General features: G+C 43.7%; 11 protein-coding genes across 11 annotated transcripts; 3 read left to right on the forward strand and 8 right to left on the reverse strand.

The window, feature by feature from the left end:
• Positions 1–11: 11 nt before the first annotated feature.
• Positions 12–1,480, reverse strand: V2V93DRAFT_97614 (transcriptional regulator-domain-containing protein). The gene is made up of 4 exons (XM_066912842.1): positions 1,222–1,480; positions 915–1,159; positions 669–858; positions 12–602 (listed from the first exon to the last, which is right to left on the reverse strand). Exons 1-4 carry the CDS (start codon positions 1,293–1,295, stop codon positions 116–118), a joined length of 996 nt encoding a protein of 331 aa, XP_066763339.1. The 5' UTR covers positions 1,296–1,480; the 3' UTR covers positions 12–115.
• Positions 1,416–3,505, reverse strand: V2V93DRAFT_375817 (mediator of RNA polymerase II transcription subunit 1-domain-containing protein). The gene is made up of 3 exons (XM_066911584.1): positions 3,078–3,505; positions 2,456–3,025; positions 1,416–2,399 (listed from the first exon to the last, which is right to left on the reverse strand). Exons 1-3 carry the CDS (start codon positions 3,488–3,490, stop codon positions 1,667–1,669), a joined length of 1,716 nt encoding a protein of 571 aa, XP_066763340.1. The 5' UTR covers positions 3,491–3,505; the 3' UTR covers positions 1,416–1,666.
• A 460-nt stretch (positions 3,506–3,965) lies between these two features.
• Positions 3,966–4,943, forward strand: V2V93DRAFT_328799 (ORMDL family-domain-containing protein; the record flags this gene model as incomplete). The annotated part of the gene is made up of 5 exons (XM_066907605.1): positions 3,966–4,098; positions 4,354–4,466; positions 4,532–4,680; positions 4,740–4,836; positions 4,893–4,943. The coding sequence occupies 5 exons, from the start codon at positions 3,966–3,968 to the stop codon at positions 4,941–4,943; spliced, it is 543 nt and encodes a 180-aa protein (XP_066763341.1).
• Positions 4,944–5,602: 659 nt separating this feature from the next.
• V2V93DRAFT_375825 (armadillo-type protein) lies at positions 5,603–6,903 on the reverse strand. Its single transcript, XM_066911585.1, has 3 exons — positions 6,782–6,903; positions 6,587–6,718; positions 5,603–6,516 (listed from the first exon to the last, which is right to left on the reverse strand). Exons 1-3 carry the CDS (start codon positions 6,857–6,859, stop codon positions 5,779–5,781), a joined length of 948 nt encoding a protein of 315 aa, XP_066763342.1. The 5' UTR covers positions 6,860–6,903; the 3' UTR covers positions 5,603–5,778.
• Positions 6,904–6,939: 36 nt separating this feature from the next.
• Positions 6,940–12,277, reverse strand: V2V93DRAFT_97729 (P-loop containing nucleoside triphosphate hydrolase protein). The gene is made up of 9 exons (XM_066912843.1): positions 11,793–12,277; positions 10,090–11,737; positions 9,810–10,032; positions 9,290–9,747; positions 9,091–9,232; positions 8,464–9,032; positions 8,274–8,411; positions 7,726–8,210; positions 6,940–7,660 (listed from the first exon to the last, which is right to left on the reverse strand). Exons 1-9 carry the CDS (start codon positions 12,006–12,008, stop codon positions 7,091–7,093), a joined length of 4,449 nt encoding a protein of 1,482 aa, XP_066763343.1. The 5' UTR covers positions 12,009–12,277; the 3' UTR covers positions 6,940–7,090.
• Positions 12,278–12,281: 4 nt separating this feature from the next.
• V2V93DRAFT_375832 (thioredoxin-like protein) lies at positions 12,282–13,728 on the forward strand. The gene is made up of 5 exons (XM_066911586.1): positions 12,282–12,595; positions 12,661–12,747; positions 12,809–12,884; positions 12,943–13,153; positions 13,220–13,728. Exons 1-5 carry the CDS (start codon positions 12,411–12,413, stop codon positions 13,324–13,326), a joined length of 666 nt encoding a protein of 221 aa, XP_066763344.1. The 5' UTR covers positions 12,282–12,410; the 3' UTR covers positions 13,327–13,728.
• Positions 13,652–14,627, reverse strand: V2V93DRAFT_375836 (Alpha/Beta hydrolase protein). The gene is made up of 2 exons (XM_066911587.1): positions 14,468–14,627; positions 13,652–14,411 (listed from the first exon to the last, which is right to left on the reverse strand). The coding sequence occupies exons 1-2, from the start codon at positions 14,508–14,510 to the stop codon at positions 13,735–13,737; spliced, it is 720 nt and encodes a 239-aa protein (XP_066763345.1). The 5' UTR covers positions 14,511–14,627; the 3' UTR covers positions 13,652–13,734.
• On the reverse strand, positions 14,628–18,151 carry V2V93DRAFT_375837 (uncharacterized protein). Its single transcript, XM_066911588.1, has 2 exons — positions 17,572–18,151; positions 14,628–17,518 (listed from the first exon to the last, which is right to left on the reverse strand). The coding sequence occupies exons 1-2, from the start codon at positions 17,874–17,876 to the stop codon at positions 14,908–14,910; spliced, it is 2,916 nt and encodes a 971-aa protein (XP_066763346.1). The 5' UTR covers positions 17,877–18,151; the 3' UTR covers positions 14,628–14,907.
• Positions 18,152–19,901, reverse strand: V2V93DRAFT_375839 (cyclin-like protein). Its single transcript, XM_066911589.1, has 2 exons — positions 19,528–19,901; positions 18,152–19,429 (listed from the first exon to the last, which is right to left on the reverse strand). Exons 1-2 carry the CDS (start codon positions 19,721–19,723, stop codon positions 18,537–18,539), a joined length of 1,089 nt encoding a protein of 362 aa, XP_066763347.1. The 5' UTR covers positions 19,724–19,901; the 3' UTR covers positions 18,152–18,536.
• A 6-nt stretch (positions 19,902–19,907) lies between these two features.
• V2V93DRAFT_375841 (ATP synthase complex subunit H-domain-containing protein) lies at positions 19,908–20,976 on the forward strand. The gene is made up of 4 exons (XM_066911590.1): positions 19,908–19,928; positions 19,985–20,146; positions 20,370–20,424; positions 20,498–20,976. Exons 2-4 carry the CDS (start codon positions 20,117–20,119, stop codon positions 20,767–20,769), a joined length of 357 nt encoding a protein of 118 aa, XP_066763348.1. The 5' UTR covers positions 19,908–19,928; positions 19,985–20,116; the 3' UTR covers positions 20,770–20,976.
• Positions 20,909–24,538, reverse strand: V2V93DRAFT_407587 (vacuolar protein sorting-associated protein 35). The gene is made up of 3 exons (XM_066912687.1): positions 24,175–24,538; positions 23,621–24,027; positions 20,909–23,553 (listed from the first exon to the last, which is right to left on the reverse strand). Exons 1-3 carry the CDS (start codon positions 24,479–24,481, stop codon positions 21,355–21,357), a joined length of 2,913 nt encoding a protein of 970 aa, XP_066763349.1. The 5' UTR covers positions 24,482–24,538; the 3' UTR covers positions 20,909–21,354.
• Positions 24,539–24,879: the final 341 nt, after the last annotated feature.

Here is a 24,879-nt window from a genome sequence, read left to right on the forward strand (position 1 = left end):
TTTTTATTTTTCCATTTCATAAAAATAAATTGGCTTGTTTTGTGTTTTCATATATATCAGCGAAATGACTTTTTACGAATTGATTTCTTTAATATATACAATAAAGCGATAACAATTATTTAGCATTTGTGTAAACATCCTGCACGTCATCGATATCATCCAGCATATTTACAAGTTTTTGCATAACCTCACCATGATCTTGATCTAGTTCAACCTCACTATCTTCTTTTCCGACATACTCGATCCCCATTTCTTTGATTTCATAACCGAATTGAACCTTCAAATTCTGAGCAATTTTAGCGGTATCAGCTGGCTCGACGATTATTTCATATACAGGTTTTCCAAAATCGACATCATCATCTTCTAGATAATCTTCTTGTAATTTTATATCTTCAGCACCTGCCTCCAAAGCGTGTTCGAAAATTTCGTCGAAATCGATTTCACCAGTCGATTCATCAGGCGAAGAAGGAATACGTTTGACAATACGAATTATACCTTTGCGATCAAAGTAGAACAGACTTGGACTAAGGTTACAATTGTATTTGTTTAATGCCATGCGAACTGCCGAGACTGTTCGTGCTTTGTTGTCAGTTAATGCTTCACTATATCAAACAATTAGTACCATAATCATACATGGAAAAAAAAGAAGTAAAACGGAAAAAAATTACATGACTAGTGCTGATCCAGCCGGACCCAAAGCTTCGTAAGTGACGCCCTCGAGTGCTTTTCCTTCTTTATCGGACATTCCAGCTGCACGCTTCAATGCACCATCAATTGTTTTTTTAGGAACTTGATTTCTTTTAGCATTTTCGATAGCATTGAATAATTGTGCATTATTAGCAGGATCCGGACCACCGACTATGTAATAATATCATTAGCTCTGTTTGAAAGTAAACGGTGAACAAGATCCGAACTTTTTGCAGCGGAAATTATTAGTCTAGAGTGCTTCATCGAGACCTTATTTTTCAACGCATCGTGCGCAAATTTCGTATGCTTAATCGTAGACCATTTGTTATGGCCACTTTGCGATGCTGAAGTAGTTGAGAATGATCTCTTTTCGCAAACATTTCTAGTCGTCGGAGAAAGTAGTTTTTGTGAATGAGATATCAATGGCGAAGTGAAACGCTGTAGTCGCAGAGAAACACACATCGAGGACATTCTTCTTTCCGAGTATAATGAGCTTCCAAAATAATCAGCGGCTGAATTGTAAAATTCGATTACCGTGCTGTTTGTCGTCCGATGAAGATTATAAGTTTGCTCAAACAGTCAACCGATTTCAGAGACTTTATTATCATTCAAAGATTCGACTTTACTTGTCGATTTAGAAATGAAAGAGAAAATGATATAATGGTTTATAAATTGAAAATCTAACTGGTTTGACAATTGCTTGCCATTGCTCTGTGCAAGTAAATTGGAGTCCAAGTTTCCCAGAGACGCGCCGCTAATTCTTTATTACATGGCTTCACCTTACCCTATATATATTAAGAGCTATTCATTATTTCAGTTCACTTGGAACAGTACTTCCTCGAGTTAGAAATTGACAGGGATGATATTTCCTTATGTGAAGTTAAATGATTCAAATATAGTATACAGTTTTCAAGCCAGATATGAAAAGAAAAAGAAAGAAAAAAACTCCAAAAAATGACAACTTTTATGAAGGAGATACCTACTGTATCTGTTCTCTCAGCCAATGCCCAATAATACCCAAATCCTCGGCGATATCAACAACATTTACTAGCCCCGCTTCTAACTCTTGCTTACCCGAATAATTTGATTCTTCGTTAACTGACGAGCTGATCATCTTGACGACTCCATTTCGTCCAATCTCAAAAACAAAACATGATAATTTACAGTCCGCAACTGACTTATCAATGGTCGGCAGTAATAAGCTTATTCTTGGCAACTTTCCATATGGCGCTTCAACGCGAAACGACATTGAATTAGGCTGCTTGGCAGGTTTCGAGCTATGAAGAAAAGTGCTTAAACTTGGCGCCGTGCCCTTTATAGGAGAGCTTTGGAATCGACGATGGAACACGCTGTCGAGTAAAGTTCTGCTTCGAATAACTTGTCGGAGAATTTCAAAAACGGAAAAGATTTGTCGTGGGTGCGATATGTATACTCGTTCGATTCTTCTCATCTCGGGCATTCGCGACGACGACAGACTGAAACTGTATTTGATTGGCTCGCCAGAGCGGTCATAAATACATCGTTCAGAGTTTAGCGTAACACTATCTGTTCCCTCGAGAGTAGGAAGAGTCTCGATTTGTGCTTCACCATTAGGATCTAGAATTGCGGCGTCGTAGTACGGTATTAGAACTGGAGGATCTAACACCAACACAAAACCATTAGGTTGATCTTCAAGATTACTGTAGTCAGGATCTTGCCAGTTTATTTCGCCACTGTTGTTTCTAAAAGTTAGTTGACAGCCTGAAGGTTTTAAAGAAGACTTACTGACTTTGAATTAGTAACGTCACTGGCTATATAATCGTTATTCTGGAGCACGCCCCATCCACTACCAGATCTTCCGGAATCAATCTCGACAATCACTCTCCATTTTTTCTTTGGCAATTGCGAGTCTTGAATTCTGTGCTGCGTCGACCAATACCATATTGACAACCCAAGCACTCCCTCATTGTCAATCACCGGGCACCCATGCCCTTCACACTCTGGGCTCGTAATTGATTTTGATTCATGCTCATATATCCGCTTAAGAGCGGTTAAATACAGATTTTCAATTATTTGAAAATTATCTAATTCACCAGCTGCTAGTTTTTCAGGTCCCGGCGATAACCTATCTAATCGAGCAAATCGTTCAACGTTCTTGGCAAACAAATCTAGCGTCGGTGCTTGGAGATTCTCATACAAAACGGACTGACGTTGAGGTCCGGTTGTGCTTGATGTTAAAGTGCATATAACCTCAGATACTTTATTACTGGGAAGTTGTAAATCAACGTCAATGATCCCAATCTTTCCTCCCAAAGTGAGTCGCTTGCCCCAGTCAAAATCGTCGGCAAAGAAGTCCAATCTACGCTGTCATTAGTCAGAGCCCAAAGTTATATGATTCGCAGACGACATACTGGTTTGCCTTTGCTAAGCGAGCGAGGCCCGCCTCCGAGACTGTGCCAGGTCGCTGGCGGATCAAGTCCATGACTTCTTCGATATCGCGTCGCTCGACCATTTGGCTTTTTGAGCGACCGAAAAGCGGACGCTGCTCAGCAGATTTGACTCTATCATGTGGCACTGCTACTGTCTGATCAATATCCATGAACATGCTTTCGTTAGGCGCCGCATCGCGGGATGCTGCCGGATTTCCGATTGCATTTGCCGCCGCGTCGAGAGTCGACGGCGAGAACGAAGCGAGCTGGGCGGGCGATATGCCAAGTAGATTATTGTCTGGAGTCTGTAATGGTGTAATTTCCGACGAAGAGATTACCTTAAAATCCTTAAAATTGCTGAAATTGAAGGGCGAGCTCTTTGAAGAGTCCCCCATAGTGACTGGATCTGAACATTGTTGATATGTTTGGAGAAAGCTCTATTCTGTCAAAAGTACGCAACCCTGAGGGTTTTGTGTTTATATCACGTGCACAAGTAGCTGATTAGTTACTCTACCGGCGACCTCAACAAGAGACAGCTTTTAATTGGTGATTTCTAAATTGGCTTTGTAAATACCAGTGAGTAAGCGTGTATATTTGTGCTCAGGCCAACTATAAACTAAGAAGGCAAATCTGACTAGTATTCTACAGGTATTTCACGTGCTTGCATAAAAGTGATAATATCTCTCATTTAAGGCATAAGTAGCATCAAAAAGATTAGATAGTGACGCCTCGTGCTGACCGGACTATCTTTGGAGTTTACAGGAATACTTCCGCTTTTGCCTCTCGTCTTTTCTACTTGATTTCTTGCACATTTCTTCCTAATTTCTTTCTTCTTGCGACATGTCCACGTATTCTACTGCAGTTGGATCCATGGTAGCAAACAAAGAAGAACGCCGTCGTCGGTCTTCGAGTATTATCTCGCATGTCCAGCCTGAGACTATTGAGGAACAGATCGATCAGGCTGCTCTGCCAAACCTGAACGCCAACTGGGTTCATAATAAAGGTATTATATTTTTGTTTTGAGTTAATGATTGTTGTAGGGTGAGATGGTGGTGATCGTGAAGCATGGAGCAGTAAAGGCAAAACTGCACTAATCAACAGTTTCTTGTTGATTCTACTTGTCTCAGCTTCGTTGCCGCTATCTTCCTAGTGTGAGCGGCGATATCTCTATAGACTCATACTCATCTTTTTGGGATATGCCTTCATAAAAATATCCTCTAAATCGCATATTCGAAAATACTAACTGCAACGTGTTCAGGAGCTTGGGTGATCCATTTTGTACTAATCGCTGGTCTCAAAATTTTCTATGATCTCCTTCCTGGTGTTTCTCAAGAACTCAGTTGGACTTTAACAAATATTTCCTACGTCGTCGTAAGTTGTGCTTTTCTGATAATATTCGTATAGAACTCGGATTATGCTGACTCGCTAATCATTAGGGATCATATCTTATGTTCCACTATGTTACTGGCATTCCATTTGAATTCAACGCTGGCGCTTACGATAATTTGAACATGTGGGAGCAGATTGATAACGGTGACCAATATACTCCTACTAAGAAGTTTCTACTGGGCGTGCCAATCGGACTGTACGTGGCTTTTACCTTGAAATCACCCTTTTATAGCTCCTACTAATACGTGGTTTTAGGTTTTTGATTTCTACCCACTATACACACTATGATCTTGGAATGTTTGTTCTGAATTGTATCGCTTGTATGTGTGTGGTTATTCCAAAATTGCCCAGTGTAAGAAATCCCTGTTCTCCTTGATAAAAAGCCGTATTAACTTTTCTACACCGCAGAGCCACCGTATGCGATTGACAGTGCCAGACGTTTTGTCTTCGTCAAGCTAGTGCTATCAGACTATGATAAGCCATGCAGTGTCTTATTTTGCTTGTTTAATTTGGTTTATTTTTGCGCGTGTCTTTTTATAAACTCTCCTTGATGCTCCCGCTCGTTTGGTCACTTGGATCGATGTTTCAGCACAATCTCTTTTTTATGTTAATGTCTAGTCATGAACTTTTCAGATACTCTCTCTTATTTGCTTTCTCGAGTGTCAATGCTGCTACTGAATCAACAATACAATATTGATCCGGTAGACGCACCATCGCTTAACAACATTATTTATCGCTCCTTAAATGATGTCTGTTACTCAACGTTAATTCAGTGCATATCATTTGTGTTCAATTATGGATACTACGAAAGTGAGCTCACACGAAGCAAATAGTTTTGAAATGCAAGCTGCGCAACGCGATTCTTCTCTTCATTTGGCGGGGATGTTGGTGTTTTATCTGGATTTTGTCTTATGGTATAACTATGGTTTTGCTATCGCCCTTTTTTTCTGTTTTTTCTTCTAAAGCAGTTTTTCAGTATATTTCAGGGAATTTTTTACTTGCTTGGGAGTATACTCTATATTCGACAAATCATTTTCCTTTGTGATAAATCTCCTTCGCATTAACTCTGGTGTATATGGACTTAATGGTTTTTATTTTTGGTTGATTAAGTTTTTTTTTATCTGTACGCTTGCATTTTTATACTTGCTTTCTTTGATAATGCACTTGAAAATTTCTTTTTATATAAATTTTGTAGAAGTTTACAACAGATGAAGATGTCATCTGCTAATATTCATACAGCTGTATTCATATTTCCAGACCTTATCGTACACCGCGACAAAAATTAAAAAATCATCTACTGCACAAGCTCTTCGAGTTGTCTCCATTCTGATAGCAACTCCTTGTTCTCAGATTCGGTCTCTTCGACATCTAGCAAACCCTCCTTCTTTGACCTCTCCAAACCCTTTTTGATATCCTCTTTTTCTTCAGGCAAGAATCCAGCTTCTGACTTTGCGACCGCTAACAGTATTTGCACGACTTTTTCAATAGCTGAAGAAGAGTTTTCAATATGTAATAGCTCCAGTAAAGAAGGAACACCGGAGAGTGATCGTAATATATCAATTTTATCTTGTAAAGGTTCGGTGGCCATAATTCCAGCTAATAAAAAAATCGATCGACGGCGAATATCTGCGTCGGATTCGTATAAATGTCGTTCTGATTCTGCAATAGATTCCTGACTTATCCGATGTTCAGCCTCTGATTTGATAACTTGAACAAGTGCTTTCCAGCCCTCTGCATTCTTAAATGATTCGTATCCTGCTGGATGATTGCGAATTGCGGATGATAAGCAATACATTGCTTTCAATCTCGCCTCTTTAGATACATCACTGCGAGCTATATTCAAAAGATTAGGAATTGCGTGAGGATACATTAATAACGCGGCTTGAGATTTAGGATTGTTTTGAACAGCCGTGCCAATTACCCAGCATGCGTATTTGCGAAGTATTGGTGACGGATTGATTAATTGTTCAATCAACGGTGCCCAGAGATTGAGTGGTTCGAGGTTATTTGCATTATCCAAGTTTTCCACTAACTTAAAACCACAAGATAATTAGTCTACTACACACTGATAGATCACGTATAATAACGTATAACAAACGTACCATTTCTAAATTATCAAATGCTGTTTCTTTAGTCTCGATATCAACCGCCGGATCAAGAATAACATTCATAGCCTCTTTCATCAGCGCAGCATCATCAGGCTGTCCAAATAATTGAGCCAAAACTTCGGCATCCTAATTTCTCTTCAGTTAGTCTTTTCAAATATGTTACTTGTATGTATGTACTAAGTAACTTACTGGTGCCTTTTGCCGTGTGTTTTCTGCAGCAGATGCATCATTGGAGTTCTCCAGCGACCATTTCAGTAATTTCTCCATCACTATGTTCTATTATCTCAAGTAAGATTGTATATGGAATAACGAGACACTGCAATTTAAGTAGGGTATGAAAACTTCGTCTCTTCTCCCAATTAGAATATTCACGTGCATTCCAGAAATTTGAACCTCATACCTACGTCACTCTTACACAGCAATAACGCTATGATTACAAATCAGTTGTGGTATTATATAACAGCTCATAGCAACAAAACCCCTATCATACATACTGCATCACCTATCATCATTAATTACAATTAAATCCCTATTCTCAATCTCGCTCTTCAAATTCAACAGGTACTTGAGCGCCATTCGCTTCATATCCTCAGACTCGCTTGATGTCGATACAAGATGACACAGATTCTCCAATTGCGCAATACCAGCCAACTGGGGACAGACATACATACCCGCAAGATGACAATATCCGCATAGCGGACAGCGTTCTGGCTTTATTGAGCGTAGAGGGCATTGTCCTGGCGGGTGTCCTTGATGAAGACCGTCGCACACACTCGAATTCACGCCTCTCAAAGCAGATTGTTTAACAGACTCTCCAAAGGAATCAACTGAACTGGGATCAAAAAATAGAGCTTTCAACCTATCACTGACCAAAGAACCTTCCACGCCATCATCCTTATTAGCATCAATAATAGTTTCAAAACCCATTTTTCCGCCAGCTAATTCCCTTAGTTCGGCGTCGATCGCCTCCTCCAGTGCAGAATTTGACTCGACAGTTTCATGTTCAGGTTGAAAATCTTCATCTACCAAAGATGCAGAATCCGGTGAAGCATCATCTACAGCATCGGACTTTGATAAAACAAATTAGTGACCAGTTCAGATATCATAAACGCGAAAAAAAAAGGGGGCATTACATTTACCGACACAGGTGCAGAAACATTTTCGCGAACCCTTTTTCCACGACCAAACTGCTGCATTCTTGATAGCTTCTCTTTAATAACCTCAGATTCTCTCTCCTTCAAGAGTTTATCCCAAAACTCGGATTCTTCAACTGTACGACCGGCATCTTCATCCAATTGAGCAGCAGAATCCGGGACAGCGACCAAATCTTCGCTGTCGTTTGCCCAGATTCTAGCATACCCAAGTAAGTTTGCTTGGTTTTTTTGCAAATCACCCTTCTCTTCAGTATCAGCTTGAGCACGATCAAGAAGTTTGTTAACTGCTGCTGCATCATAGCAGTAACTACGCTCCTTTTCTTCATCGTGAGGTTCAAAGACAGCTCGAGCACCCGCTTTTAAGATAGACTGAATGTCTACTTTCTCCTCATTGGTTGAGCCCAGGTTCTCAATCACGACCTCATCTAGAAGCATTTTCTTGCGACCGATTTCGTATATTTTTTCTAAACCGAGCAATTAGCATGACATGTCTACGACTAAAAAATAGAAACGGAACGTTGACCTGCCTTCTACCGACCCTCTAGTAACAAAATTGAACACCAACACCTTGTTCTTCTGTCCAATACGATGAGCTCGTGAAAGTGCCTGCATATCTTGATGTGGATTGTAGTCAGGATCGTATACAATTACAGTATCGGCCGAGGCTGCGTATCTTGTGAGCTGATATAATATAAGCACGTAGAGCGTGAGACTTACCTAGATTAATGCCTACGCCACCAGCGCGTGTCGATAAAAGAAAAACGGAAAGATCAGAGCCTTCAGCATTAAAAGCATCGATTCTCTGCTGACGTTCCATCGACGATAACGAGCCATCTAATCTAGCATACTTAATCTTCAGAAGAACAAGAAAATCTTCTAAGATTGTCATCATGCCGAGGAATTGGCTGAAAATTAAAACCCGGTGCCCAGTCTCAATAAGACGAGGAAGCATGATGGAGAGTAGCTCGAGTTTTCCACAGGCAGAAGTCAATCGTTTTAATTCCTCTTCCGGATTATCCACCTGTTCTTCAATATTACTATCATAGAGATATGGATGGCACATGCATTTTCGGAGTCCAAGAAGAATATTTCCCAAGTTCTGAAGAACTGCAGCCGAAATATTTCCCTTTGCCACGACTGTTCGTAGAAGTTCAGGATTTTTCTCCAGAATAGTTCGAGATAATCGTTTTTGCAATGCAGTCATACGCACTGGAACAATAATCTCTGCCTTTTGCGGCAGTTTATCGTTCAAAACTTCAGCCTTTGTGCGCCGCAAAACAAAGTCCCTGCAAAATATCCACATCTTTAGAAGCAACCCAAGATTTTATAGTTAGGTTAACATACCTTAATAAGGAGTGCAGTTTCGTGACGTTATTCTCGTCTATTGCGGCATATTCCCGTTCCATTACTTCGGCATCTACTTCATTGGGATTCAAAAACTGCAACAGATTAAAGAGCTCGCGAATATTGTTTTGCAATGGCGTTCCTGCTCAATAATAGTTAGCCCAAATATTTACCAGTCATTTTCTAAAAAATTACATACCGGTAAGTAGAACTTTGTGCTTGGCTTTGATGGTCTGCATTACGCCATATATCTGATTTTTGTCACTCTTCAATCGCTGAGCCTCATCTACTATCAAAACCTGCCAGTCTAGTTTAGACAGAATACTGGCTTCTTCAGCTAAAGAGTTGAAAGATACAACCAGAACATGACAACTGACAGAACTCTTACTATCAGACATAAAAATCTGGTTATCCAATTGACACTTTCGAGCTTCTTTCCCACCATAAAGGCCTACCGAGCGCATATCCGGCGCCCATTTCTGCAATTCTCTAATCCAATTGGGAATAGTAGATTGTGGTGCAACTACAAGCATCGGCCAAAGCTTGTGAACATGAAATAAAGTCGACAGAAAAGAAATTATTTGAATTGTCTTGCCTAGACCCATTTCGTCTGCAAGAATCGCTTGCTGTGCCTGGTGCCATTTGAAATAGAGCCAGCTGTTCGTAAAATATAATTAGATATCCATTGTAAAGTAAAAATAGCGTAAACGAACACTTACTTCATGCCGTCTAATTGATAAGACATTAGAGTTCCAGCAGTAATATATACCGGCTGTTTTTTTTGCTCAAGTGCCGTGAACGGCTTCTTTCGAGCAGCCTCGATTCTTCTTTCTGGATTGCGAGGAGCATGAATTCTTAGTCCCCATAAATAGTACCTGTATGCGACATTAAATGCCGCAAAGCGAGCAGTCTCTGACTTCAGAGGTGGCTTTTCCCAAAATACTGTAGCACTGTTATTATATGAACAATTCTATAAAAAGGGGCAAAGGCAAGACATACGTTCGGTATATGATAATCCTTTATACTTGACATACACTGATTCAACCTTGTCAACTGCAGTAAATGCATCTTGCTTTGAAGTAAAACTCATCTTTTGTGCCGTAAGATTCCCTTCATACCGAACATCGAGCACAATATCAACAACAAAGTAATCTTCCGGAAGCGATACATTTCCATTTAGAGCAGCTATAGCATGCTTTCTGTGAAACGAAGCCAGTTGTGAGTAAGCGGCTACAGAAAGTACCCAGCTCCCCGGAAGCCAATAAGTATGAAAATATGAATCTCCTTCAAACTTGACAAAGTATTCTCTCTGGTATCCGGGAACAAGAGACAGATCTGGCGGATTTTTGTTTATCAATCTTTCCGGTGAGGACGGTCTCCAACAAATGACGGTACTAATTTTCTTTGGATATTTGGCGCATAGAGGGCATATGAATTTCATTTGAGCAATAATTGCTCCGTTTCCGTTTTTGTCATATTCCAAATGATGGTAATGCGTTGCTCGATGGCAGGCAAGACATCGAAACATAACATTATTAGCATTAGACCACGGACCATTAATTACTTCAGAGTGTTGCCCTTCCAGCGCAGGATTGAATTCGTAAGGCCTGATTTTTGACCAATCCAGACCACCTTCTCCACATTCACAACAAAAGTGTGTCCCGGGATCATTGAGCTTGCCTTGCTTTTCTATGCAGAATCTGCACTGGAATATCCACAAATCAGCAGTGACTTGGATGATGCGATTGCTCTTCACATTTTTCGCACAATTTTCGTGATAAGTATATGAACATCCTTGACAATATATATATCTGCCTTTGGTGGCTGTAGAGGACTCCGAGCATGATTGACAATATGTTATATGACGTTTCAGAAACAAGGCTTGATCGTTTGCCTCTGCAAATTTTCGTGAGAACAGCGGTACTTGACTTGCAGCGGCCGGGCTGTCCCTAGAATTTTCCATTTTTAGTCGCTTAGCGAAACGTCTATTGCCATTGTACGACTGCGAGTCGCTAGTAAACTCGTCTGCTGATGATTCAGCGGTGTCATCACGGCCCATCAGTCTCTTTTTCATGTGTCGTAGAGGATTTGATCTTTGACCGCCGTCACTTGACATTGAAAGCTCGTCTGCGTTAATTTCAAACGGATAATCCTCTGTCGTACTCTTTGATCGCTTCCGGTTGAGTGCAACAGACTTTAAAGGCAGGTCCTCAGAACTGGAATTACCATCACTGACAGAGATAATATTTGGACTCGATTCTCGAGACCGAGGAGTAGATTCGTTGCCTCTTTTTCTGAATTGAAATCGAAGTGATGTCTTATCCGCGTTTCGGTCGGGATCTGTAGACCTTTTTTTCGACCTAGGTGTTGTCGCATCCTGACCCGAGGACGCTGTCGCTGGTTGTAAATTAGACTCTCCTTCAGGCTCTGAACCGGAAAACAATTCTTGTAGTTGCGAGGGTGGTGGTACTTGTTCGTACGCGACAGCGTCTTCGTTATCGACGACGTTATCAGCCAGGAATCCTAAAACTTCAAATCTTCTGATAGTTCTCTTTGCTTTCGGACGTTTACTTGAAGAAGAGAAATCTAAAAAACGCTGCAAAGCTTCAGGACCATTATCAAAAGAATAAAGGCGATCAAGCGTAACCTATATATATTCAGTATAGTCCAAGCCATAATTCGAGTGCTTAATGAGATCTCACAAAAAATCGAGTTCCTAGATTAGTTTCAGCCTCGATATAATCATTTTTATCCATATGTAAGATCCTTTTAATCGTATTCACCGACCGAGAACTCTTTCCGTGATGATCAGTGGAACTCGGTGCTTTCTGAGTGACTGGCACACGAACTTTGAAGCCTCGAGACACGAGCCGCCTTACAGGCCTTGGCGAGTCCTCTTTTTTGATCTTGACCTCCATCACAGAAAAAAAAGGTCTTGTTATGACGATGATCTAGAGACTGTAGGAGGTCATCAGCGAGATAGCAGATAGGGTCACTGGTAGTGATTGGGTTGTGCGATCTGTTTCTCTCGCTAAATTTGCGTTTATTTCTATCAGCTGAATAAAAAATAATCAAAATAATAATACTGAAATATATAAATATATGAAATCTTGGTCTAAACAAAGTTGAATAAAGACAGGAAATAAGCCATAAGACTCTGAATCGATGTTTAGCGAAATAATATGTACGAACTTTAATTAGACACGTCCATCCCTTTGTTCCTCGCATTTATACACTGTTTACGTGTTTGATTTAGTAGCACCAGCACATATCAGTGCGTTGATCTGTTATTATCTGAAGCATTCTATAGTTATTAGAGTATGGACGGGTCGACTGCTCGTGTGTTGGATTCTTTCACAGACAATTTAGTCGGCAGGAACGAAAAGTCACTCGAAGACGATGAATACAATTCACTCGATGATGAAGATTTTCTTGATTTACTAGAAGATGACAGTGGGACATTAGATGCATTACGAGAAAAGCGAATGCAGGAATTACATACACAGTCAGTTCTCGCCAGCTTCATCTTTAATTGTGTAAGCATCTCAGATATTAACAATAACTCAATAGGATGAAGGAAGCCAAAAGGTTTTATGATTCGGGACATGGTATCCTAACAGAGGTCTCTTCGGAAAAAGAAGTGCTCGATATAACAACGTACGATTTTTTTTCTCCTTTCTTTTCTTTGTTGTCGTCTAACATAACTCGATGTTCACAGAACAACCAAGTGCACGGTAGTCCATTTCTTTCATCCTTCGTTCAAACGATGTGAAATCATGACAGAGCGACTAAAGGTATTATCGCTCCTAGTCAAATCTACTTTACATTCCTCCGTTATTAATTCCCCAATAGTCATTAACAGCTAAGCACATGGATACTCGATTTATCAGTGTAAACGTCGACAATGCCACTTTCTTAATAGTCAGGCTCGGAATCAAAGTTCTTCCCTGTGTAATGGCTTTTATTGATGGAAAAGAAGTTTTACGACTTGTTGGTTTTGAGAAATTGGGAAATACTGATGACTTCAGTTCAGAACTGCTTGAATTCCAACTACAAAACAGCGGTATGTTTTTTTTTCCATTCCTTGAGCTCTTTTAGCGGAATTTAAACTAATCAATATACAAAAAAGGAGTCATAAAGAGAAAGTTAGGTAAACTAAGAGAAGATAGGTCTCGCTCGACTACAAATCGTGCTAGAACGGTAGATGATAGCGAGGATGATGATTTCTGGGATTAATTACGCCCTGCTCGACGGGATTGCAAATATCGAGTAAATAGGGAGTATTAGCACATTTATATTCATAACTTTTTTTATGTATCAGCGCATGTGGTCTTTGAATTGTATTTGACCCTGCTATACCTTGAGCCATGATAAGATGAGTTGCTAATGACTTTTAATCTAAGTGATATTTGATTTTTAGATTAGGTGCTTCATCTGTCATTCTACATCTTTGGGACTATACTTTGTTTATATGTAATTTCCAAGTTATCGATAGCTTTTGAGCGAAAATACTGCTATCTTCTTCGTTAGGGTGAAATATATTGGAATCAATGTCAATCTGACGAGGAAAGTTCAGACCATTTTCAATTGAATAAGCAATATACAGTAGCCTAATAAAATAATCTATGGCACTCTTAATTTACATTACAAAACTCTAGCAAAGAAGTCAGCAGTAAGTTTAAACGCCTCCTGCGCTCTCTCTTTCTGCTCGACAACACTCCAATCTCCTCTAGCAGCCGCAAATCCATGGAACATATCATCCATCCGAATATATTCGACATTCTTCAATTTTGAAATCAAAGGCTGCAAACTCTCGTCGGATTCGTCTTTCGTCGCGATGATTTGAACTGGTATATCCTCAATTCCTTCGGCGTCTAATTCGACAAGTCGCGATGGGTGAATCAGGCTTATTGCCGTCACTAGTTTGTTCTTTGCGGCTGTAATTGCAATTTTGGCGCCCCAGCAGAAACCGTATAATCCAATACTCTTAACGGCCGGATACGTCTTTTTAATGAACTCGAGCACGGAATCCAAGTATGCCAGATTATCCACATCATTTCTAGCAGCTATCCACGAGCTGCGGTATTCTATATCATTTAGTCGCGTCGCATCTAGAGGATTTCCTTTGAAGAAATCAGGCATTATAACCAGCGGTGCAGAAGCGGTGTTCAACGCAAGGAAATCTGTTCCTTGGAAAGTGTTTTTGTGAAAACCAAAGATATCGTAAATGCATACTAATGCCGTCGTAGACTCAGTGCTGCCAACGGTGTATAAGGAGCGATCATTGAAAGTGGAGAGTGTACCTTTCGGTGTATATTCAGCTGTGTAATTGTCAGTCTTGATATCATGATCAAAAGCACAGATTAAGGTCACTAACGAGTGAATTCTGGAACGGGGATAACATCGCACGCTTCAGTCATTTTTAATTACAAAGTCGTAGATAAATTGCCTCTAGTAAATCTGTTAAAAAGTAGAGGGTCAGAAGGTGGAGCAAGAGCGATTTTATATGGCAGCCGATAGCAGGCTATGACATAAGTTCTCGTATTCTCACGTGAGTAGAGCGCACTGCGTGCGGCGCGTCTACCCGACGACGGTTTCTTATTGTACTCGAAGTGTACACTATTTTCCTCAAATGCACGCGCACACATTCCATACACAGAAAAAGTCAATGCATTCACAAAAAAGACTAAGCAAAATTTAAATCCGAGTATGAAATATCCTTATCTACCAACCGTTTATCTAAAGCACAAACGCAATGAAAACTCCCAAAAAAACAGTAAGCAATAGTAAAAGCATCTAAAAATTTATTAACCGCTATCAGTAACCCATATCACCAACCACGCTTGGCGTTCCAATATCAAGATCAAGATCAACCCCATCTTTTGTACGTCTCATATCAACAAATCTCTCAAATTGCCGCACAACAGAATTCCACTCGCTGACAGCATGTCCCGCGTATCTAAGTGTATTCCCATGCGGATTGATAGTCGGCAACGACGACTGTGACGAAGGGGAGACACTAGGAGTCGCCTCAAAAATCGAGGCTCTAGAAGGAACCGGCGACGCTTGGGCAATGACCGGCGGTGGAATACCAATCTGCAGTGCTGAAATAAACGACGAGGCGCTACTAGCCGGCGGCGTGGCCAACGCAAGCCGTCCGCCCGATCGCTGACTGGCCATCGCCATCACGCTCTGTGAGGCAAACGGCAGTCTCGGAACAGGAATATGTGCACCGCGCTGCAAAGCTGGTGAAGGAGGCTGCGAGTGAGATTGTAGAGGTAAAGAAGCCGTTGAAGAAGCAGCCGTATGATGTTGCTGACGATGCTGATCAGTTGGCTGTAGCATAAAGCAATATGATCGTTCAGAACCAAGTAGTGAGGCCGCGTTCGACGCTACAGGTCGTTGGCTTGGAGATATTGTCAGTGCCGAGTCAGAGGTAATAATTGACGACGTCGAGTTATTCGATGATGTCGATGATGTCGATGCTGAACGACGAAGATGGCGCTTCATTTCTGGAGCAGGATCAAATTCAGCTACAGGAATTGTGGACTCTTGCTGCTGCTGCTGCTGCTGCTGTGAGTCACTTGAGCTACTGCTTTTGAATACCTTCAACCGCCTAAAAACTATAGCAAGTCCCTTGGCAGCCGCGACCGCAGTAGTCGGTGACGCAATCGCAGCACCCGAAACACCGCTGGTTGGCGAAGAGATAGCAGCAATATACACCTCTTCATCATGCACATCATACCGATTTGCCACGCTCTTGACTTTACCCTCAGGCTCAGTTTCAACAGCCGAGAGAATTTCCTGCCGGAATTTCATCGACGCAAGGAAAAACTGATGCGCAGCAGTATCTCGACCGGAGCACATGATGAGCGCCATTCGTCGACCAGGCACCGGCGAGCAAGGAATAACGCCGACTACGCGACCAGAGGCAGCCATTCTACGTAGAGCCACGTAAAGCGACGAAAGACGATCGACAAGACGATCGACGGCCTCAGCTGATCGTGGACTAGTCGATCGAACGACACGCCAGCAGATAAGACGCATGTAGTACGCCCGCACAAGTGGTGCCCAGTGACAAAAGAATTTTTTCCATACGGAAGGACTGAGGATCCAGTCGATTGCCTCATCTTCGGCAGCAATGTAATCCCAGAACGAATACAGAAATGCGATAGCGCGGATCTCAGTCATGGATGATTCAGAGGCAAGAAGCCGCTTTACTACATCAAGCCAAAAAGCCCAATTAATCTGGTCGGTACGAGACAAGCTTGAGAGGGTGGTCAAAGTAGCCTCGACAAGGTCGCAGAGCATGACGCAGGACTCGGCATCGTAAAGAGAAATACGCTTTGCTGCCGCGTGAAGAACTGTGGTTTCAAAGAAGCGACTGTAGGTTGTGGCATAAGCAGTACAGGTCGGCCCTGAGCGGTCAAGCACTTCTTTAAAGGCAAGCAGAAAGCGCATCTGCGACAGTTGGCGAGTTGAAGGCGCCGAGACGGTAGTGCGCATAGTAGCATTTACCTCGGCAGCCAGACCGGTATCGAAGGAGCGCATGGCTGAGGACGACGGAGAAGAGGAAGAGAGTAAGGGCGAGCGTCGGTCACGATGCACGACAGAATCGACAAGGCTAAGGATACTTGCATGTACAAGCAGAATGCCAGGAGTTGCCACGATGGCTTCGTCGGGGGTCACGTCACCAGCGGTAGATGTAAGAGCAATGTAGTCTGAGGCGATGATGTAGTAGTGTTTGAGGAACGAGGCAAAGACGTCGCTGTCTTGATGCTGCCACCAGCGATGAGTCCAGGCGCCGTAGACGTAGTCGCGCAGATCTTGCGGCAGAGACGGACAAGAGGAGATGGCAGAGTCAGAAACGACGAGATGCAAAATGTGAGAGGGAAAGACATCAGAAGCAGAGCGCTTGAGGTTAGCAACGAGGAGCGGCGTGAGACCACACTGCTTTTGCACGCGGTTGACGTCGGTCTGCTTGACGTGTAGGAGGTAGAGTAAGGCCGAGGCTACACCGGGGATGTAAAAGAATGCGTGGGACAGTACGGCACCGGCAAAGACTGAGACCGAGGTCGGGACTGGCTTCATCATGAGACGGTCGATGGCATGTTTAAGCGTGTCAGAAAGAGTGGTCAAATAGAGGTCGCAGATGGATGCCGAAGAAGCCTGACGCCACTCGCGCCTACGTAGAATGCCAAATACTGCTTCCAAATACGCGGCACGGTCGGCTGCTGCTACTGCGCGCGGCGAGGAGCGGTCTCTGAGAGCAGCCAGGGCGGCACTCCACCAGCGATGGAGAATGCGCAGGCGGTGGTCGAGTTCCGAAGGCGCGACAACAACGTTCTCACCGACATGCGCACGAAGAAAAGGAAGAACAGAGAGTCGGAGGACGTTTGCTTTGTGGACGGTGGATCTGGAGGAAAATCTGGCTTGATGTTAGAATGAGCGATATAACAAAAGAACTAATAATAGACCTACTTTTGAAAGTCGTTCTCGAGGCTGCGGAACTCGTCAGAGTAAGAGCGCGAGTCAGAGAGATATGCAGAAAAAGAGCTCTGAGGCCCCCCGAAGGTGCGAACAGAGGAGGCCGAGGACGAGACCGGGGACGAAGCCGAGGAGGGTGATGAAGACGAGGCGGGTGAGTAGCAGCGGCGCTGCCGGTGGTGCGCGTTCCTTGGCGAAGCAAGAAGCGGGCTAGCAGGCTGTGGTAGAACGAAGAGCCCAAGGTCGGTGTCATCACGGAGGCGAGCCCTTGAAGGACACGAGACCGAAACCGAGGCCATAGTGCATGGGGAAGAGAATGAAGAAGAGAGGATGTTTGCGAGGATGTGTGTATTCAATGACGCGGACAGTTCTATTATGGATAAAGAAGTACGGAGAGAGAAGGTTCACAGAAGGTTCGACACCCCGCGCACAGATACCCAGAGTAGGGCTCAGGCAGCTCGAGTCAACGCTAGTGAGGCCGACTCAGGGCAAAAGAGGCTAGCGTTGAAGATCAGCAGAAATAGAGTAGAAGAGAGAGAGAAGAGAAGAGTATGAGGAGAAGAAGATATATAAAGCTAAGAAGAAAGATGAAAGAGGAGAGGAAGAAAGAATTAGTTACTAAAAAATAAGGTCTGAAACAAATAAATATGAGTAAATCCCTTATTGAGAATAAAGAGCCAGCCAGCCTCGTTCAGTCACACACTAACCAAAGCTCGCCGAAACCTTGAACACCCAATACACAAACAAACATCAAAACATCTGAAAGTCTGCTCCAGCGACTCAGACCAGTCAAGAGTTCTACGATTAGTTATCATACTCTAATCTTAGGTACTTGTACCTGGTTCTAACGTCTGCACGTGTTTATCAGCTCTCTCTAAACTTAAAATCAGAGGGTTGGGATCATTATATAATGATAGCCATAAGATTACTAGGAATATCATCATCGCCTTAAGCTCATGTTATACCTTTGGCAGGCCACTCATGCTCGCTTTCTTCGACTCTATCCACGCCGGATCAACAAGCTTGTCGCGTGCCTCCCACAGAAACTTGTAGCTCGTCTTGATCGTGCCGTCACTCACACCCGCCCGCTCAGCAATTTTCAGCGCGCTCCGGCCTTCGCCAAACAGACCAGCGGCCATATATATCGTCGCGGCGGCAATCGAAATAGGCGACCGGCCTGCTAATATACCCTCTTTTGCGGCCTGCCGCGCGATATACTGGGCGCCGCTGGCAACCTGCGTCGTCAGTCCCAAGTGCGAGCAGTATCTATTCATCAGGTCCTCGGCGTTGGTGCCCACGGCCTGGTACTCCTGGTCCGTAGCTCCCACCGAGGCGTTCAGATTCGATCCGCTCTCAAGCAGAATATTTTCAATCACCTTAAACACCCTCCCGATCTCCTTCTTTGGCACATTCGTAAGCAGGCAAATCTCCTTGAAAGCGCGCGCCACGCCATTCTGCCGGCACGCAATAAAGATCGCGGCGGCCTCTATGCTCTCCTGCGACTTGCCCCTGAGCTTTCTATGATCCTCTACCTTTTTAAAGATATCTTTTGCAGTGTCCTGCACCACCCGCGGAAGCGAGTATCGCTCACACATCTGCGAAATCTTGCTATACGCCGCCTGCAGCGCCGTATCTCGTCTATCGTGCACAACCTTGTTCTGCGCCCGGTTGAGCTCTCGTCCAGCCGTACTGCCCTGCGCGCCGTATGAAATCATAGTATCTAGCTGCGATCCATTCAACAACGGATTAACTGCCTCGCCAACTCGCGATGGGTCATCATTGCCTTGGTCATCGTTCGCAAATGTACGCCATTCGGAGCGCGTATCAACTATTCGATCGCCAAGCACGAGTCCTTTAAAAAATAATAAAAAAATCAGCATTAGCCTTATTTCTATTTCTTCTCTACGCTTTCTTCTACAATATTTTCATAGCAGGTCGCGGAATACACACCACAAGATCCGCACACCATATCCCCATCACTAAAATTCTCAACGAGATTCGGCGGCACTTCTCGACAATCCGGGCAGATCAGATGCACATTCAGATTCCGCTGAAATTGCGCTGCAGAACCGCCATTCGAAGCACTACTAGCCGCCGACGGTGGCAAAAACGCAGGCGCTGCTGTAGCCGTCGCCGCGTACGACATCGTTTGCTGATTCTGAGATAGAATTCGATTGAAACAAGTTATATCGACCAATTTAATGGGATATACAAGTCTTTTAGAGGCAGCGCTGAGAAACGAAGCAAATCAACCGCAGATGTCGAAGTGCTTGAATGAGCAAGGAAGATACTGGTGACGGCCGTCGTGATATCTTCTTGAAGAGCCCTAGCCCTGATAACAATTTGCTTAGGTAACAGTAAGCCCTTTGTACCAGTAAGATTGTCACGCTAACAGTCACGTGTGTAGCTGTTCTGCCGCACGCTGATTCGTCGACGAGAGTCTTCGAAAAGCTGCCTCGCTTTCTCGACGGGAACACGCCTCTGCCTCGTCTTTTTCATCTTTTGCATCCACGCACCGCCCTTCATCTGTCTATTCACAATGCTTGCCCAGTCGATCCGCGTTGCTGCTGTATGTGTTTCTATTTGCTTTGTGATTAGTTGTTAGTTAGGAAGTGCTCCTCAGCGAGGCGGAAGAAGAGTGAGAAGAAGCAAGAGTCCTAGGCAGTCCGAGAGAATGATCTGGGATTGCTTCAAGAAGCGCATTTCAACAATTCTTGTTGTGTGCCGGACTCGATATCTTTGAGGAGATGATCAATTCGCTAATTGGATTACTAACTGATGTGTTTGTATAGCGCTCAGCTGCTCCCGTTCTCAGACGGAGATTCGGTACTTCGCTGCCGCGACGAGGTGAGTTCAGCATCTTCTACTCTTATCACAATCTTCACTTCTAACCAACGTTATCATTTTCATAAAAAATCAGACCTAATCACCGACCTCTACATTAAGGAACTCAAGGCCTACCAGGCACCCCCCGTCAAGGCCAGCGACTCCGTCGGCCAAGTCAAGCCTTGGTCTGCACCCTCTGCACCCGCTATTCCCGCCGTCGAAGCTGCCGCCGAGGCCGATCTTGCTGAATACGACTCTCAGGCCGTCGAAGTTGAAGGTATTGCTGAGACTACTGAGAGTGAGGCTCCTACCGAGAGTCTTGACGATTGGTTCGTTGTCGAGGCTATCGAGGACGCCCACCATTAAACGTCTTTTGTGTTTTAAATGAGTGAATAAAAATTTGAAAAGGAGTTTTTAATTAATATATTACAAACTTTGCGTTTTTTTTTTTTTGTGTTTTGGTTGGTTGGAAGGGATTAGGAATTATTATTATTAGTATTATTTACATGCATCTAGAGCCTGGTTCTCTCTTGTTGCCTTCTATCACGAGCTAAATATATTGTTTTGTTTATGTTTCTTCTGCAGTAGATGGATAGAACGTCATCTTATCCCATTGTTTTCCATCTTATAATCTTCTTGAGACTTTTCAATTGTCTCTCGTTTCCTTTAGATTAAGATTTCTTATTCAAAAAATTATGCATACTCAACATTGCAAAGCCCTACATACACAATTCACTCCTTTTAAAAAGAAAAATCAGAGAATTTCTTCATTGAAAATTCAAAACAAAAAAAACAAGGTTCAACGGGAAAGAACACAAGAAAGCAGTATAACGATATTATTCACCAAACGGTAAACGGATAAAAGCAAGGATTAAGAAATACTAAAAAAGAGTAACATTTATAAGACAGACTTACAGAAAAGAAATTAGAAGATATAAAAAAAAAATGACTTCACCACGTAATCTGATCAAATCTTTCATCTTCCTCCTTTTGCGCATTAATATACTGCAATGTTCTCTCAAAGTGTTTCCTCGGCGAATCAGTGACAGAGGCATCGATTGTACTCGACAAATTAGACATGATAAGCGATATCAGACCATTCACGTACTTCACCGTCACCACCTCGCAACCTCGATCAAAGTAATACACATAACGGTTCAGAATCTCTACAAATAATTCGATAGAAACAGCCGAATCCATACACGCGTCCGCGACTCGTAACGCGCGCTGGAGACATTCGAGAACTCGCTTGCCGTCTCTGTACAGTGGAGTTTTGCCTTCTTCTTCGCCTCGAACTGGAATCTCGACTGCCCACCATAAATGGCTGGCAAAGTACACGGCGCGACACTGGTCTGGTTTTTTGAGTAATTTGGAGCCAAACAAGGCATTCTTGGTGATTAACGTCTCGTAGCTCTCCTTTGTGAAATTGCGCGTACTGTGAAGCGCTCCGGCAATGATACTCAATGCCTGGAACTGAGCACGGGAATCAGTCAATGCCTCTTCAAAGACGATGTACGCCTGCGCGAAGAACTCAAACGCCACTTCCTCAGATTCGACTTGGTCGGCAATTTGTCCGCAGAAAATGTACAGACGTAGACATGTATCGGCCGATGTTCCAGCCGCGTACATCTCCGTAATAAGCTGATGCGAGAATTTGAACGTCGCCACAATCTTTTGTGCGTACGCATTATCAACAAATCGCTTACCCCAATATGTTTGTACAAGTTTAACCGACGACGTAACAAGGGCAGGGAAAGTATACTTGATTCTATCACCACCTTCGCTGAAGGCTTTCTTAGCCAACTGTAGCATTCGGAATTGAACGTCCGGAATATCGGACTCAATCAGGTGAACCATCCGCGCAAGCCAGCCTTGCTCTTCAACAGTCTCCTCCGTCTCGGCATCCTTCCGCTTGGCTGGCGCCGCGCCACCATTAAGTTGTCCAGTTGGCGCACTAGTGCTGCTGAATGGTACCGCAGGCTGCTGCCCTTCCTTGATGACCACCCGTAGTAGTTCCGCCACACCTTCAACATCCTCAGGTGCCTCGAGTTTAGTATAGTTTTTGAGAATAGAGTGTGCGACAGCGGCGGCGATCGACCGGCGCGTGGCATAAGACTGAGCGTGCAGCAGATGCAAATAATTAGGAATAGCAAGAACATTCAACAACGACTTGTATGAAGATATCGGAGCAAGAAGTAACGCGAGAATATTGTTTTTCGCAGGAGGCGAGTGCAAATCCGCATTATCCTTATATTCTTCACATTTTTCCAGCGTGAATCCCATGATTTGATCAATATACTCCAATTCAGCAGGATAGCAATTCAAACAAAGATTGGTCAACGAAACGAGCAATGCCGTGACGTCGCCAATCGGAAGATCAGGACGCGCCTTAATGAGGAGCTGGATTTGTTCAAAGAAAACTTCAAACAGACGGATCTCCTCAAGTAAATCTCGCGACTCGACAATCGGCTTGTCGACGATAATAGCCTTGCGACCTGCTGCCGCATTAGGTGCGAATTCTCTAATAGGATCATCATCGTCGTCTTTACCAAACAACCCGCCGTCAGAGCTCGAGTCATCTGGAACGTCTTCCTCGGTAGCAGGGGTCTCCTCGGTGTCTGCGTGCTCAGCTTCCGAGTCGACCTCCGAGTCGGCAGTTTCGGCAGTCGTCGCCTCGGTAGCGTCAGACTCGTCAGTGGCAGTCGTTGAATCACCCCAGCCGCCATCTAAGACCGGCATAGGAGGCGCAACCGAGGCCACCGCCTCGGCCTCGACGCTCGTCTCCTCTGGCTCCTCAATAGTGTGATCCTTGAATAGCCCATACTCTTCTGCCAAGTCACCTCTGAACCGAATACGTCGAACAGCAGCAGTGAGTTTCTTCATCTGCGCCTCTTCGCGCTCCTTGCGAATCTCGGGAGACTGAGACTCTGCTTCGCGATTAGCGTACGCAGCAAGACGGTCAATCATCGAAATTACAATGTTCTTCACGTTCACGCCCGGATTGAGCTTTCCTGTGGCGGAAAGGAAAAGATCTAGAGTTTGCAGATGAAAATCGTCGGGGAAAACCTGGGTGATGACTTCGAGAAGGTACTCTTGCGCGAGGATATCGCGGCATTGCACTACTTGCTCTAAGATTGCGGGAAGAATCGTCTACATTCGTAATGATTAGTAAACTGATTTTTGTTAATTCATTTCACAAAAAAAGTGGAAGACGTACAGTCTTGTATGTTTCAGCGTCAACGCCATCAAGCTGACTTAGACGAACCAAGTTGCTACCGATAAGAATCTGAAGCTCCTGACGCTCCTTCATGCGCTTCTCTCGCTCGCGACTATGTCCCTGGTGTTGAAGTCGCACCCAAAGTTTGTTCATCTCGATAAAATTCGTAATAACAAAGTGGATTGAGTCGGTAAGGTTTCCTTCGGGTCCGTCGCTGTCGCCTATTGGCAAGCAATCTCTTGACTGTCCAGACAGGTAGTAGCGGAGAAAGAGACCGCGGATGGGATGCTGCACACCGCGACACATCTCCATCATGTCCTTGAGGATTTCCTTAACTGGTGCCTCTGGGACGGACATGTACACGGTACCGACCGTGACCATGAGGTACAGACGAGGAAGAATGTTGCCTAATAAACACGAAAGAAGTCAGCAAAGCCAAAAACAAAAAAAAAAAATCCAAATGTTTTAATTGATTAAATGCCTATAGTGTCATAGGCATGAAACAGATTATACAGGCTCGCGACAAGATTAAACAGACTATTTGAGTAACGTACCGGCGTATTGCACTAACTCGTAAAGGTCGGCAAGGTGGTTATTCGGATGATTATCTTTCAGGTACACAGACAAGTTTCTCATAGAGTCAAATACCGACATATAAAGCTCGTAGTACTGCTTTGGCCCAAGCGACGACGTACGCAATTCAGACAGCATTGACGAGGCATGCTTGAGAGCGTCCATGAGCTTTCCCTTCGACTCGAGGTTCTTGAGCATGAGATGAGACTGCTGGCGCACCACACTAAGTGCGTCCTCCAGTAGACGCGCCTGCTCCTCTTTCGAGGGTGCTGGAATAGGAGTCGACATCGCGAACGGCGGGAATTGGAGGCGTGATGGAGTGTGTGCAGGTGGCCTTTCTGTGAGCGAGAGGGAACTTGGGCGGTGAGGAGACCAGTGCCCGGCTTTAGAGAGGCGATTAGCAAACCGCAACCCTACTACCCAGTATCAGCTTCGCGGTAGCGATAAGTGTGTTTCCGCGCCAAATATCCGCTGCAAGTTTGACAAGACAATGTATATCACTTTTGCTTAATAGATATTATATATCACTTGGCATTTAAATGCAGTCGGACCTGGTACCAGAAGTCAGTCGTTATACAAAACCGCGCTAGTATAACGTCTTCAAGATAAAGAATCACGTGATGTTTTATTTAAGTTTTACGATTACTGGACCCAAAATAGTTGTCAGAAATCGTAAAATGGAAAGG

This window comes from Kockiozyma suomiensis (assembly GCF_038497685.1).
Source record: "Kockiozyma suomiensis strain NRRL Y-17356 unplaced genomic scaffold V2V93scaffold_17, whole genome shotgun sequence".
NCBI classification, from domain to species: domain Eukaryota; kingdom Fungi; phylum Ascomycota; class Lipomycetes; order Lipomycetales; family Lipomycetaceae; genus Kockiozyma; species Kockiozyma suomiensis.